The following is a 14,136-nucleotide window of genomic DNA, read 5'->3' on the forward strand; positions in this document are numbered from 1 at the left end:
GGAGTTGTAGGCTTTTTCTCTGTCTAAACATGCATAGGATTGCGCCCTTAGTTACTCCATGGTGGGGGAGAATTTGAGTGCTGACCTTCTGCTTAGACCATGAGCAGTTACATTGGTCCAGTTTTCATTGGTTCAAGATAGGATGCCCCTCAGTCTTCTCAGTTGCATAAAAGTCTCCATCAAAAACTTGTTTATGGCTCCTGTGTCATTGTAAGTTGGTCCACTAAAATATGGTCTTATTGCTATGTTATCTTTAGATAAAGGCACAGGCAAAAGCAGTGTATGGCATATAGGTTTGATATAGTATAGGCTCTGTACTTAGCTGTCAGTGTTAAAGAGATGCTCTCTCTTGCACCTTTTTCCTTTCTAGTCTGTATTATACAGCTTCTGTAAGTTAAAAATATCACCTCAGTATGTGTGGTGATTTTTTAAAGGGCCTTTTAAAGAGTTTAAATTCATAGCACTCCTCTTAAACAATCCCTTTTCAGTATCTAATGCATGAAATCTAGTTGCTGCATCCTGATTTGACTGTTGCTCACTCCCCTTCACTATCCAAGGTCAATCTAGATCCTGTCTTCCATCTTTGTTGCTGCCTTTTCTGTGTATACAACTTCAGCTAGGTTTTGTGTTGTTGTATGAAAAGCAGCAGTAGTTCTACTTATCCTGTCCCCTTTAATCCCAGAAATGATGTGGTTTGTTTAGGTTCTGTTCTCTTCTCTCCTTTCAATCCCCTACCCTATGAACCTGGAGAATAGGAGAAGCAATACCTGGCAAACTCCTGTGACTCTAGTAGCTGTGTGTTTGCCAGGAATTCAGAAGAGTCCTGCCCAAAGAAGAATTGGCAACCCTACTTGTCACTTAAGATCTGTTAGATTGTTTTTCTTTCCCTGATTCCAGACTAGTGGGGGGGTTTCTAAATTGGAGCAGTAAATGGTTTTAGAGGCTAAAATCGTTTATCAGTATGCTTATAATGGATGTTCAAATACATGTATGGCACTTGTTATTGGAAGAAATGAATTCTGAAGTAGTGCAGCCCTTTTGGTACATACTGCTGGGGTCAGGATCAGTAATAAAAGCTGTGGTTTTGCTACCATAGCGTATTTGAAAACCCATCTCTTTATTCAGGTTAATACTAAAGTATGAGTAGAGTTGATTATTATATTGCCCTGTTAAAAAGAGCACATTGTTTGAATGTGATGAGGCGATACTTCTAGGAAAATTACAATTTTGCAGATGAACATTTTGCTTGAATTTGAAAAGCAGATCAGTTGCAATTTAAAATATACTTCTCAAGTACAAAATAGTATAAGGGCGCAACCATATGCATATTTAGGCAGAAATAAGTCCTGCAATTCCCAGCATTCCGCATCTAGCCGTAGTTGAGAATGCAGGGAGTTGTAGGATTACTTTCAAAACAGTGTAGCAACAATGCATAAACACTAAAAAATGGGGAAGTAGAAGTCTAGTCATGTATTGAAATACTTGAAAAAGCTGCCATTAAATTTTGTAGCTGTTGTGTTTTTTTACTAGCTCTATGTTCTTCTAGAATGCACCTATTTGGCTTTGTGGCATGTTGCTCTTGAAGCAGTTGCCTATTTTAGGACTACATCAGATACATTGGATTGTCTGGAGTATCTGCTGGGGCCTAAGATAATTCATAATTCTTTTTAGTATAAATGTCTTGTTCCATATTAACCACTTTAGCACCTGCATAATGGGCAGGTTACATTGGCAGATAATAATTAAAAACCTGTACTCAGTGATGAATAACTTGATTGATTTGTACTATTACAAGCTTGAAATAGTATATCACTCTGAACGCTTTTGTGACATACTGTATTACAAGTGATAATGGGTTGTATCCAAAATTTCCCCTTCCACGAGAGGAAGGGCTCTGCTTATCTGAGGTCCTGCTGTCTGATTTTTGGGGATCTCCCTCCTCTCCATACCACAGTTTACTCCATTCAACAGGGTTTCTTGACTCTTTGTATAGCATTTCCAGATGGCTGGAAGTGGTGCTGTGGGAATGAGGGGGCGGGAAAGTTCCACCAGCACAGCTGATTCTGTGTAAATCTGGATCCTACCCTTTATCTCTTTGTTTATAGATATGTCCCTACTTTTTAGCACTGAAGTGTAACAGTCACCTGGAGAAATGCTGTTTTCTACTTAAATGTTTTTTAAATAATATTGAAAATTTATAGTCACTTGTCTGGTTGCCTGTGGCAAGTGGTTTTTTTCCCCTTTAGGCCATAATGTACCACCAATGGCAAAAGGATGTGGGCAGGCAGGCAAGTAAAATATTTTATGGGATTGTAACTTGTGTAGATATATTTTCAAGGCCATACTAATGTACTGGAAAAACTGAGCTGCATTTGTTGAAGTCAGTATCTAAATAGAGTTCACAACACAGTGAATGCTTGGGTTTCCTCTGCAAAGTGTCCCTGGCAGCTGTGTGTTCCTTGCATGCCTACATCTCTCACACAGGAGTAAACTGAAATATAAGTTTTCTTAGATCTCAAATTATGCTCCTGCTCATATACATGAGTAACCCACATGAGTGCAGGCATTAGCAGAATTAGGGTCTCTGGTTTTTAAGCCAAATAGAATCTCAAATAAGCTGGCATTCTGACTTGTTACTATTGGTCTAAACTGAATTAACCTGATTTTTTCCCTGAAAGCCCTTTCACTTTGTAGTTCAACCTAAAATAATTTCAACCTGAAATACAATGCTGTTTATTGACTGTTTGTACATAATTCAAGAATAAAAGACACTTCTGTTTCTAAAATGCAGAAAGATCATTAGCTTTGTAGTATGTGAGTTTTATTGAAGGCCAGAATCTTGAAACATTTCCTTTTTCTCCTTAGGACTGGCAACCTCCTTTTGCATGTGATGTACAAAGTTTTCGTTTTACCCCACGAGTTCAGCGCTTGAATGAACTGGAGGTGAGATTTCCAACCACTGGCATAAATCTGTATCTATGCACAAAGCATTAGGCCTTAGTTGTTAGATTTTGATGAGGTTTCTCAATCATTGGCTTAGAGTGAGAACATCTCACTTTTTCATCATTTGCATTGGCATGATTTGAGTAAAATAACTCTTCCAAGTGTTTATGAATAGCCTTTTGTTTTAGTACACTTAGGCTCTACTGGAACTATCTAATAACCCTGTCTGAAACACTCTTCCTAGAGACAATATCCCTGCCTGGGTGTTCCCTGCCACATGAGGTGGGAGAGCAGGGGTACGCTTCTCCACCCCACCGCTTCCGATTTTTCCTGATGGCCTAGTCCCACAGATCTCCACGTTTTAGGGCTGACTTTCTGCAGCGTGGGGACTGCTATCCTTACGTTGGTTCCCTGTGAAATTTAGAACCCTGCAGCTTGTTCTTGTAATACTAAACCATGATAAGTCCAAACATAACCACAGACCCTGTCTAGCTTTCAGTAAGTCAATGCACATCTTGCAGGAGAGTCTTAAACCTCTGAAGAGAGGAAGTATGGAGCGTCTAAAAAGTAGTGCTTAGTGTGCTTGGATTCATCCCTCTCTTGCCTTAATTCTTAATGTTTTCCCCTGATTTCTGCTGCTTTACAAATATAATCTGTCAATGGTAAAGGAGAAATCCCCATCAGGATGATGTAGAAAGTTTGTGTGCAGATCTGCCTCAAGTACTCGAGAGGTTCATATCTGACATTAACTGAAATGGTCTTGATTTTTGATATGACATTTTCTGCTCATTAAGCTCTGGAGACTTTCAGATCAGATGAGCTGACTGAGCATGTTGCTGTGCTTTTCCTTGGGCAATCTACTTCTCTCATACTTAGCTTGTCTGATGTCCATCTGCTGCCTTGGTTTGTTAATAGGCAATGACTAGAGTGAAGCTGGACTTCTTAGACCAACTGGCAAAATTTTGGGAACTTCAAGGGTCTACATTGAAAATCCCAGTGGTAGAAAGAAAAATATTGGATCTTTATTCATTGAGCAAGGTGAGTGGAGATCTCCAGTGGTTTAGCAGGGTGATTATAGTTAATCAGACCAACTTTCCAAGCTTGAACAGAGAACGTAGCCCTGTGTAAATTATTCTAGTTTGTTTCCGTATGGTCAGAGCAATGTGCACTTGTGCGACAGTACTCCTTGTTGCTTAAGATTTTGCAAGCAATATCAGCAAGACGCTAACTATTTTAGTCTTAAAAGTGTCATGAGATTCTGGTTTTGTTACAAAAGATTAAATACTGTTATTCTTGGGAAAGGGCTATAGCTCAATGGTAGGGCACCTGTTTTGCATGCTAGAGGCCCCGGGTTCAATCCAAGGTATGTCCATGTAGAGCTGGGTAAGACTTGTCTGAAACTCTGGACAGCTGCTGCCTGTCATTGTACAGAGCAAGACGGACGAAAGGCAGCTTCCTAAGTTCTATGTTCCTCATTTACTTCAGGTTTATCTTGCACAGACTAACTCATGACAATCATGTAGTGTAAAGGCAGAAGAGTAGTGGTTTTAAAAAACTTGTGAGGTTTAAAAAAAATATTAACACAATGATCTATGCTAAATATAATTTCACTGATTTTAACTATGCTTGTAAGAAATGCAAGGCCCTCCTTGTAGTCATAATTCTATTCCACCCAATAGTTAGAGCACTCCTTCCAAAGCTCAATGTATCTTAAAACTTATTTTAAGGGTTTGGGTTTTAAATTAGTTTAATAAAAAACAAAGAATAGTAAAAATCCCAGCGATGCAGTAGTGCTCCTGTCCTTTGTTGGCACTTCATTTGTTAGCTGAATGCCTTCTCAAAAGTGCCTTGTCAGATTCTCTGAATGTCATGAAGGAAGAACACAGCGTGATGGTGTACACAGCTATGGGTCCTTCTGAGTAACAGTAGTATTTGCAAAACTCCATAGCATGTTGGGTTTGAATTAAGCAACATGAAGAAATATATAGCTAGGCAAACCTAAAAAGGGAAACGTTTAAATGTTGATTCAGTTAAATTTTTTTTGTCCAAATGTAAAGTGGGGAAGCGGTTACTGTTTCAGAGGAGGTATCTTTGGGGCTATGACCTTCTTTCATGATCTCTTCTTCAAGGCAAATAAATGTAGGCTTTATTAGGCCAGTGATAAGAACAAAGAATGAAATATTACTATGACAGCAGCCTTCACCTTGGAAGCAGCAGACTATACCTCATGGAGTAAATTGCTGCTTTAAGACTCTTTTCTGAGAGAGTCTGCCTAGCCTCTCCTCAAGTCTTGATTTCCAGCTGTTCTGACGCTTGATTTGGTTGCACAGCCAGTTAAATTAATACCTTTAAGAATACTGCTAGTCAGATTTTGCATGCCCAGTTTGTGTATGTTTTTGGTTGAAAGCTTGTTAGTTCCAGCACCTCTGGGATCTCCTACTTGTTTAGTGATGGGCATCCAGAGTTTCTTTATTTGCATTGAAGGTCTTGGAGGAGGGAGAAATGAATTCATTGGTTCTGCAGAAGAAATATCTGTATGCCTTAAAGTAGAGGATATGGGATTTTATTTGGGCTGTGTTTTCAGAACCACTTGTATGCAGCCTTCTAAAAGGCAACTTTGTTTCACTTTTATTTCAGATTGTTGCCAGCAAAGGAGGCTTTGAAGTGGTCACTAAAGAGAAGAAATGGTCTAAAGTGGCTAGCCGACTTGGTTACTTGCCAGGAAAGGCCACAGGCTCGCTGCTGAAATCACACTACGAACGGATCTTATATCCGTATGAGCTTTTCCAGTCCGGTGTCAGCCTTATGGTGAGAGGGCTTTGTTTGCAAGAGATTAATAGGACTTAATGCAAGTTGGTTTTTACTATATACTAATTTGAGACTTTGTGCTCTTGTCCGTTTGCCTCATGGAAACAACTTGCTTATATCCTGATAACTTGGGCTATGTTGTATGGAGTTGTGATTATATCTTGTTACCACCTGTTTAGATGTTTGTGGTCAGCCTTGATAGGATGGGGACTTTGTTGGAACAGAACCAAACAGGGGAAGGATTCTTAATTTTTTTTGCCTAGGCAGCAGCAGTTGAGAATTAGTTTTATTCAGGTTTCATGGATGACTCTGTTCCAGATGACATTTGTAATGTAATGTGTCATTGTTGGTAGCCCGTTTTCCCCCAGTAGTGATGCTCATTTTGAAAACCAGAGTCTGACATCCTGGATCCAACCAACCTGGTGTCCTTCTGTGCTCTGATTCTTTAGGGCATCCAAAAGCCAAACTTGGACCTTAAGGAAAAAGTGGAGGTTGCGGACCTCAGCATTGATGCCCAGTCTCCCCCAAAGCAGGGTACAAGAATGAACGTTGTGCTGAAGAGAACCAGACGTGTCAAGTCCCAGGTACCCAGATCACTTGGCCACTGTAGACAGAGTGCTTTTAGTTTTTGCACCAGTGCAGAAGCATTGGAAATGCAACAGCCTTTGTCTGGCCTTGGGGGCTCACTCCAACATACCATGAGAATTCTGTCCTTTAAAAGATTGGAAGTGGGCATGCTAGGTAAAAATGCACCAGTTGTGCTGGCCTGACTAATGTTTCTGTTACCAGACAAATAAGCTAATATAGCAAACAGGCTTTTTTAGTGTGTTAGCTTCTTATATCAGTTTGAGCTGGTGTAGCATGGTGGCTAAGCGTGTGAGCTGGGAAGTCCCCTGGTTTTGACCTTTGCCATGACATGGCTTGGTGGCCTTGGGCAAGCCACTATCTCTTAACTTTAGTGCCCCAGCTGCTGCATTACAAGACGATAAACTGATCTACTGTATAGGGTTACTGTAAGGATTAATGTAATTGGTGCTTTGAATATTCTCATACAAGTGCTACATAAATGGCAAGTACGAGTAGATTTACTGATACATGCCATACCAGCAGAAATAGGTAAGAGTAGGCATGGAAGAACTTGGATTCAGCTCAGACTTAATATGTAGGCAACATTTTTGTGGGTGGCATCAGGTCCCAAGGATGGTCAATTCTAGCCATGAAGGGAGAAAGAGCTTGTAGCAGGAAGGGCTTTTTAAGCAGTGTCTGGTTCTTGTGTACAAATTCCCCAGCCTTTCTGTTAAAATAACCATTTTCTTTTGTGTGGGTTAAGAGTGTTTTTCTCAGGAGATCTGATACAAAATAAGTATTTTAACTCCATTAAGGTCCAATCCCTTCCTTACAAACTGACCAAAACTGAAGAGAAAAAATAGCTAGCTCTGACAGCCTTTTTTTCTTTTTTGTAAGCGTTACAACTTTATATTAAATGAAGACTATGCAGTATGTTCTGTTTAAAGCCCCAAAACATCTGATAGCAAATACAATTGAAACTAATGCAAAAGATCAGGCAAAACAAAAATGAACAGGAAGGGTGGAAAAATGACAACTTTATTTATACATTTTATTTATATTTATAAATAAATTATCGATAAACTTTATTTAGAAGCTGGGGCTCCTAGGCAATTTATGAACAATATGTTCTAGTGGCTCCTTGCTGATGAGTCATTGGGTTTTAGATTTTGGCTTATCCTGCCGTTTTCTAGTACTTTTGAAATGACATTGATCTTTAATTATAAAGCTTATAATATGGGTGATAGATATATTATTGAAGAACTGAATTCTTGACTAAACTTGGAGTAATTTGGTGAGGGACCTTCTTTCAGAAGTTCCAGCAGTGGTTACATGGCAACTTGGCCATGCAGTTTCCCAACCCTAGGAATACTTGGTTTTTGCTGGTGCTTGGCTGCATGCACTGATACAGGATGGAAATGGGGAGGGTTGTGCCAGTGTAGCAGAAATCATCCATGGATCATGACCTAAGAGTTTAAGTTAATGGAAGATGGAAACGTTCCAGTAATATTAAAATTTACAGGAAGGCATGCATATTCCAAGTAACATTTGTTATCTTCCTGACTAGTCTTTGGTGCTATTATAATCAGGTTTTCTGCTTTGATAGATATATATCTTGAAGCTGAAATGAAACAATCTTTGTTACTATTTGGAAGACTTCAGAAACATCTAGTGTGAAATTTTGAAAAAAAGAACATAAAAATGGAAAGGAGTTTCAACATTTACAATTGGAATCTTTATACTGAGGGACTGTTTATTTTATTTTAATTTATAAACCACACTTAAAATGAGAAGTTAAATGTTATGATAGCATTACTGCTGGGGAGAATTGGATTGTAGTTTGAAATTGTTGAACGGTATGAGCATAAAAGAACCTGAATATGAAGTTAATGATAGTGACTTATATGTAACAGATCACATGTTGGAATAAAGTACTTAGGATGCTTGAATAGTGCTATTTCTGTTGTCAGACTCTTATTAACCAATTACCATAAGATAACTTAATTTTAGATGCTTTGTATCTTTTCTGCTTGTTAACTTAGGAAGTTTTAAAACACATTCGTTATTGGGTCTGTTCATCTCCTAAATCAATTCTCATGGTTTGTCTTGTTTTGCTGCTGTTTTTGGAATTGGATATGTAAATTAGGTAGATGATTCCCACTGGCACACTTTTGTGTAGTAGAAGGGTTTTCCCCAGACTCTACTTAATGCCTCCCTCCAGACTCATGATTAAAAGTATTCTTGATCTTCTTTTTCAACTTTCCTGCTCTGGATATAATGCAGTCTATAGCAAGACATGTATCTCCTGAGATGTGTGTCATATAACTAGTGTACAAAAGAGATCTCGCCCATATTTTAATAGTTAAGGGTGAAGTAGGCCTATTTTGGTGCCTTAGATTTGTATAACCATTGTTCCCCAATTTTGGAAATTCTGTGAGCTACTCAGAGTAGTTTAATATGTATTTATTTACTTGTAGAATTTTGATGCTACTTTTCATACAAAATGTACAACATAGTGTACAGTCAGTTCAAACAACAAACCCCTATTTAGAAACATGTACAAAATAGTCAGGATGAAAGTAATTCAAACCTCAGAGTTTCCCAGCAGCCTTTTTGCACAGTTTCTTGTTCAGCTGTTCCTAAGCATTCAGTTGCTGTCAAAGCAAGTCTCAGCTGGGGTATTTTTAATGCAGTAAACCCTGTTTGTATTGATAAAAGCTTCCGAGAGGTACTGATTCCGTGGTAATTACCTACTTTTGTGTGCAGACATCCCCAAAGTTCAATCCCTGGCATCTCCAGTTGAAATGAATTGGGTAGCAGGTGATAGGAAAGACATCTGCCTGAAACTGTGGAGAGCTGCTCCCGGTCAGAGTAGGGAATACTGGGCTAGGTGGATAAATAGTCTGACCTGGGATAAAAAAAGCTTCCAAGCTTCTTATAGTTTGAACTGATCATGTGATTTTATTTTGATGTTATTGTATTTTGAGTTTTATCGTAAGATGCTTTTAATTCTCTTTAATACAAAAAATGGACATACATATTAAACTAAACAACTAAGTTTTCAGAAACACTTGACTTTTTACAAGAACTATAAAATTAGCTCAGACAGCTAGTAAATAAATCCAGCCAAACTTAAGCACTTCTAAATCCAGTGGCGCCCACATGCCTAACTCTTCTGTTGAAATCAATGAGACCTTAAGAATGTTTAACTTCAACTGGATGATGCTCTAAGATTTCAGTCAAACTTTACATGGTTGTTATCCTTAAAACAGGCCAAGCCTACAAATCTGACTGGCCTTGGGAGACAATCTGATTTGTGGTTGGCAACTGATTATGATTCTTCTTTGACTCTGGGAAGGGGCAGGGGCTCAGTTCTGAGCTTTGGAGGCATTTGGAAGCAGCAAGAATACTCGTGCGTCAGAGGATATCAGAAGCAACAGCATGAAGTCACAGGCAAACACCTTCTTCTCTGGTCTCTCTGCTTTGTGCTTGGGCAGGTGCTACAAATGCACTTGCCAGAATAAAAAATATGCTTACCCTGGGTGAAGTAATTTGTCCACCCCCACCCCCTGCCAAAACACTGTTTTAGAGTCAGCACAGCATAACGGAAGGTATCCTAAATGTGATTGCAGCCTTATGGGTACTCTCTTGCGTTCTCTCTTTAATTGTAGTTCAGGAATAACGAGGTGGTGGCCTTCACCACAAACATTCCCTGCTTAACCAGGGTTCTTGGCAACTTCGAAAGCTCTAGTTAAGCAGAATTTAAACCTTGGTTAAGAAACCTTGTTTAATATGGAATATAGTCTTAATTGCAGTTAATGTCAGTATTGGCATCACTTAACTGGTTAAGCAAGAAGGGAGGGATTTGCTTTAGGGAGTACATGCTCCCCATCTCTTAACAGTTAAAAGACACCTCCCCCCACTTTAAAGGATAATTTAAAATTAGTAGACTGTGGCTACTTTTCGTTGCTCAGGCACACTGCCTGATGACTCCGCTTGGCTCTTCCCGCTGGTGGGAGCAGCTAAACAAACCAGGAACTCTCAAGCAGGGAAAAGCTTAGGAACCCAGCTCCTGGCTCGTCACAAACAAGTCAGGAATTATAAACCAAGAACACTGGTTTATGGTTCTGGCTTCTTGGGGGTGCAACAAACCAGGAGTCTCGGTTCAGATGTAACATCTGAAACCTTTTCTTGCTCGAAAGTTATTTAGCTGCGCCTCCTGGTGGGAGGAGCTGGTGGGAGCAGTCAGGCAGTGTGCACCATCCTGTTGCACATGAACAATAAGCCAGGATTCTCTAGAGTCCTGACTTTAATGTATTGTGTGAACACGACAACTAGTTAATATTGCTGAAGAGAATTATGTCCGTTTTGAGCCTCTCTTTTGCCTTAGGAATTGCTCATTTGGGAAAAAGCAATATATATGATTTAGAATGAAAAACTCTTAATCTCATTTTTCTGAATCTCACTACTTGTTGCCTCCAGACACTAGGTGATCTCTTCATCCACTAGGAGGCAGGTTCTTTTGAATTTAAATATTTTTTCAAGATTATGAGATCCTATTTAGGGATAAGCATCTATTTTGGAAATGAATAAATTGCTTAGCCCGTTGAAAGGTAAAACCATTCCTGGATTTGTGAGTAGTTGCAGATTGGAGCATCTTAACTACAAACTTAACTGAACAATTGATGCGCTCTATGAGGAAAGAAGCCTATTTGTTATCGAGAAATATTGTTTGTATCAAAATGAGATGCATATGAGAACATCCAGGCCTACAAAACTGAACCTCATTAACACAGGCATATAATTAATACAATATAAATTATAGCAATAAATATAACATGAATGTGCATTCTTGTTCTTTGACTCGGTTATTAAGGGACAACTTTGACAATCTTTGTTTTTAGTCTTCGCTCTGTGACTTCATTTAAAAATGCATTAGCTGATAACACCAGTTTGTGGAAGTGGGATAGGAAATAAGTTTTTATTTTAATTTTCCCCCCTTGCTGTTGACATTTTCCATCTGGGGGCCATTCCAGGAAATATAAGTTGTATCACTTATCTGAAATTTGTTAAAGATAATGATGGTAGTGATGAAAGCCATGTTGTCTGCTGAACTATCTGTTCTTGGCAGTGACCTTGAAAAGGCAAATGTGGAGAATGGATTCAGTCCTGCACATAACTCCTCTGGTCCTCTAGCATGGGGAGCAGTTAGCTTCAGCATAAATATTAATAGTGAGTTCATGTGATCTTGTCTTCAGGCAGAGGCAGGAGAGATGAGTAGGAACACTGAACTGAAGAAGCTCCAGATCTTTGGAGCTGGACCAAAGATGATGGGATTGGCATTGGGAGCAAAGGAAAAAGAAGGTAAACAGCAGCTTCTGAGCCCTTACAGTTCATATGGAGTTGAGGGCCTGTTAATTTCTGCAGTGCAGAGCTTTACAGCTGATTGTTCACATGACTGTTTAGTAGCCAGTGCAAGGTGGTGACTTGGGCATTTCAAACCTTGGTAAAGCAAGGTTTGAGAGTCAGTCACTGAGAGTCTTTGGTAAGTACCATACTGCAGAGTTATGCAGATGTGATCAGCTGTCACCTCTGGAAGCCAGTGCAAAAGCAACTACTATGAGGCTTCTAAGAAACTAAGAATTTGTCCGGCTAATATTCTAATTCAATACAGTTGAAAAATCATGTGTTACTTTAAATCCTAGTTACCTTTATGTTGGAAAGGATTGGGGGGTGCTAGCCTGCTAATGTGGATACTCCACAGTGTGCTCTCAAAGGCAGGTTAAAAATCTCTTAAATAAAGAAATGATATACTGCTTGAGAGCCTAGTGACCATGGAGGTCAAAAAGATCTCCCAGTATTGTATGTCTGGCCTGGGTTTTCCATTCCCTCTCAAAAATGTACTGTTAAGAATGTATGTGCTTTTGTCTGGTAGAATTTGTGGTCCCACCATCCTGAAATTTTAAATGGGATATAAGTGGGAACTTTGGGGTGGAAAACAGGGGTGGGATGTATGGTAGAATGTGTAAGAACTTTGAGGCAAAGAACCGGTGGCCTTGAAGGAGGGGACTGAGCCCTTGAAGTCCCATCAAACACTTTCTTGTTTCCATTCCTTTAATATAGAGTACTCACAGGCTTTAAAGTTCTCATGTACAGTTGGTATGATTAGAAATTTCGCTCATTTTAAAAATACAAAGGTTTGGGCTCCTAGGATGCTCCAAAGGTACCAGATACCATAGAAGAAACATTCTGTGACTGTGCCATTTTAGCAATGTAAATGATGGTTCCTGTAACTGTTGCTTAGTACATGCAGTATACTTATTTTGGCTTGCTTTGGTTGTTGCTACATTCAGAATGCTAGATTGACCCTGTGCAATGTTTGCAAAAACATAACTAGTACATCTCTCTCTTTCCAGATGAAATACCTCGAAGACGCAAAGGTACCAGATCAGAAGCTTTTGGCATGCAGATGAGACAGCGGAAAGGGGCACTTTCTGTCAATTTTGTAAGTTTGCTCTAGAGCATGTTAGCTTTTGTTACCATGTTTCTTATCTGGGATGGGGAAATGTGGATAAAGTGTAACACCTGCATTTTACTAAAATTGCTGAAAGCTAAGAAAACTGATTTATAACACCAGTGCTATGGCTAGGTTAGAGCAACTTCTAGTTCAGCCTGTAGTTGCTGAAGTCTAATTCTTAGTCATGCTCTAGTTCACAGATTTTTACATGAACCTTGCAAGAGACACCTACAAGATGAGAAATGTTGAAACTGGAGGATTCTGTATTTGATCATGGTTAAAATCTTAGATGAGTTTTGCTCCGTGGTGTACCAGTAGTTTTGAGACTTGGTTATTTTTATGTAGTATGGCTGGAGGAAGTTATTCAGTGTATTCTTAGTTTTATGCACTGTTTTCAAGCAAGACTGCTTGCAGTTGGTTACATACAGTGGGCCTGTTCAGATGCGCATGGGGGGAGGGTGGTTAGGGTAACTACGGAGGGGATGGTTAGTGAAACTATGATGCACATGCCCGTCACATGACCAAGAACCATGTGGCGCCATGTGGTTCCCATAACCACCCCCCTCCATAGTTACCGTAACCATCCTCCTGCCTCCGCTACCAGTGATCCCAGTGGCCGGTGCACTGGCTTCTCCAGCCATTCCAGTGTGCTGGCAACCATAGAGAAAGTTTGCAGCAGCTAGAGCGTCGTTGGAAGTAGTGGATGCTCTAGGCCATTGTCTCTATGGGCGCTGTCTATAAAGCCCCGGAGGCTGTTTTAACCACTGGAGCACGATAAACATCACGGTAAGCCACCCTGGGGACCCTTAACCCTGCTGCAGAGAGGTGGTTAGCCAGGGTGGTTCCAGAACTGTGGTTAGCGGGTTTTTCTCTCCCCCTGCCCCACGACATGCAAAGCCACCAGGGTTAGTGCAAATTCCGTAACTATCATGGCATCACCTTACATGTGAACAGGGCCAGTATCTTAGGGCGAGCTAATAGAAGAGCTTCTGGTTCATTATTGTATGTGATCAGCACTTCATGGAAGAAGCATATGTGAAATGAATGTATCAAAACATGCCCCCTTTCAAATTTTGTTTGCATTTTGGGTGGTTCAAGACAAGAGAAATTAAGGGTCAATGAATGTGACTAATTATGTGGCATCAATTACATGCATTAATTATAATACGTATTAAAGAGATGACATCCTGAATTCTACATAACCCTACATGCAACACAAGGAAGGATTATATTAGAAAACAGAATTATTAGCTTTCAGTTACAAATGACAACTCCTTTAAACCTGTAAGATTGTGATCTTG

The 14,136-nt window shown here is 39.7% G+C and overlaps 1 protein-coding gene across 12 annotated transcripts in view; it reads left to right on the plus strand.

The window, feature by feature from the left end:
* KDM5A (lysine demethylase 5A) overlaps nt 1–14,136 on the plus strand; it is a 54,503-nt gene that overhangs the window by 1,134 nt on the left and 39,233 nt on the right. For 8 of the 12 annotated variants that reach the window (XM_084809338.1, XM_084809340.1, XM_084809342.1 and 5 more), the window contains exons 2-7: nt 2,866–2,943; nt 3,859–3,981; nt 5,581–5,751; nt 6,201–6,335; nt 11,577–11,682; nt 12,735–12,823. In XM_084809338.1, the coding sequence (XP_084665464.1) occupies nt 2,866–2,943; nt 3,859–3,981; nt 5,581–5,751; nt 6,201–6,335; nt 11,577–11,682; nt 12,735–12,823 (702 nt within the window). The remainder of the gene's footprint in view (nt 1–2,865; nt 2,944–3,858; nt 3,982–5,580; nt 5,752–6,200; nt 6,336–11,576; nt 11,683–12,734; nt 12,824–14,136) is intronic. The other 4 variants (XM_084809346.1, XM_084809347.1, XM_084809349.1 and 1 more) reach the window with 1 other exon arrangement.

The sequence above is a fragment of the Heloderma suspectum genome, chromosome 7, assembly GCF_057233095.1.
Source record: "Heloderma suspectum isolate Gila_16-S chromosome 7, 16-S_ref, whole genome shotgun sequence".
Classification (NCBI taxonomy): Eukaryota; Metazoa; Chordata; class Lepidosauria; order Squamata; family Helodermatidae; genus Heloderma; species Heloderma suspectum.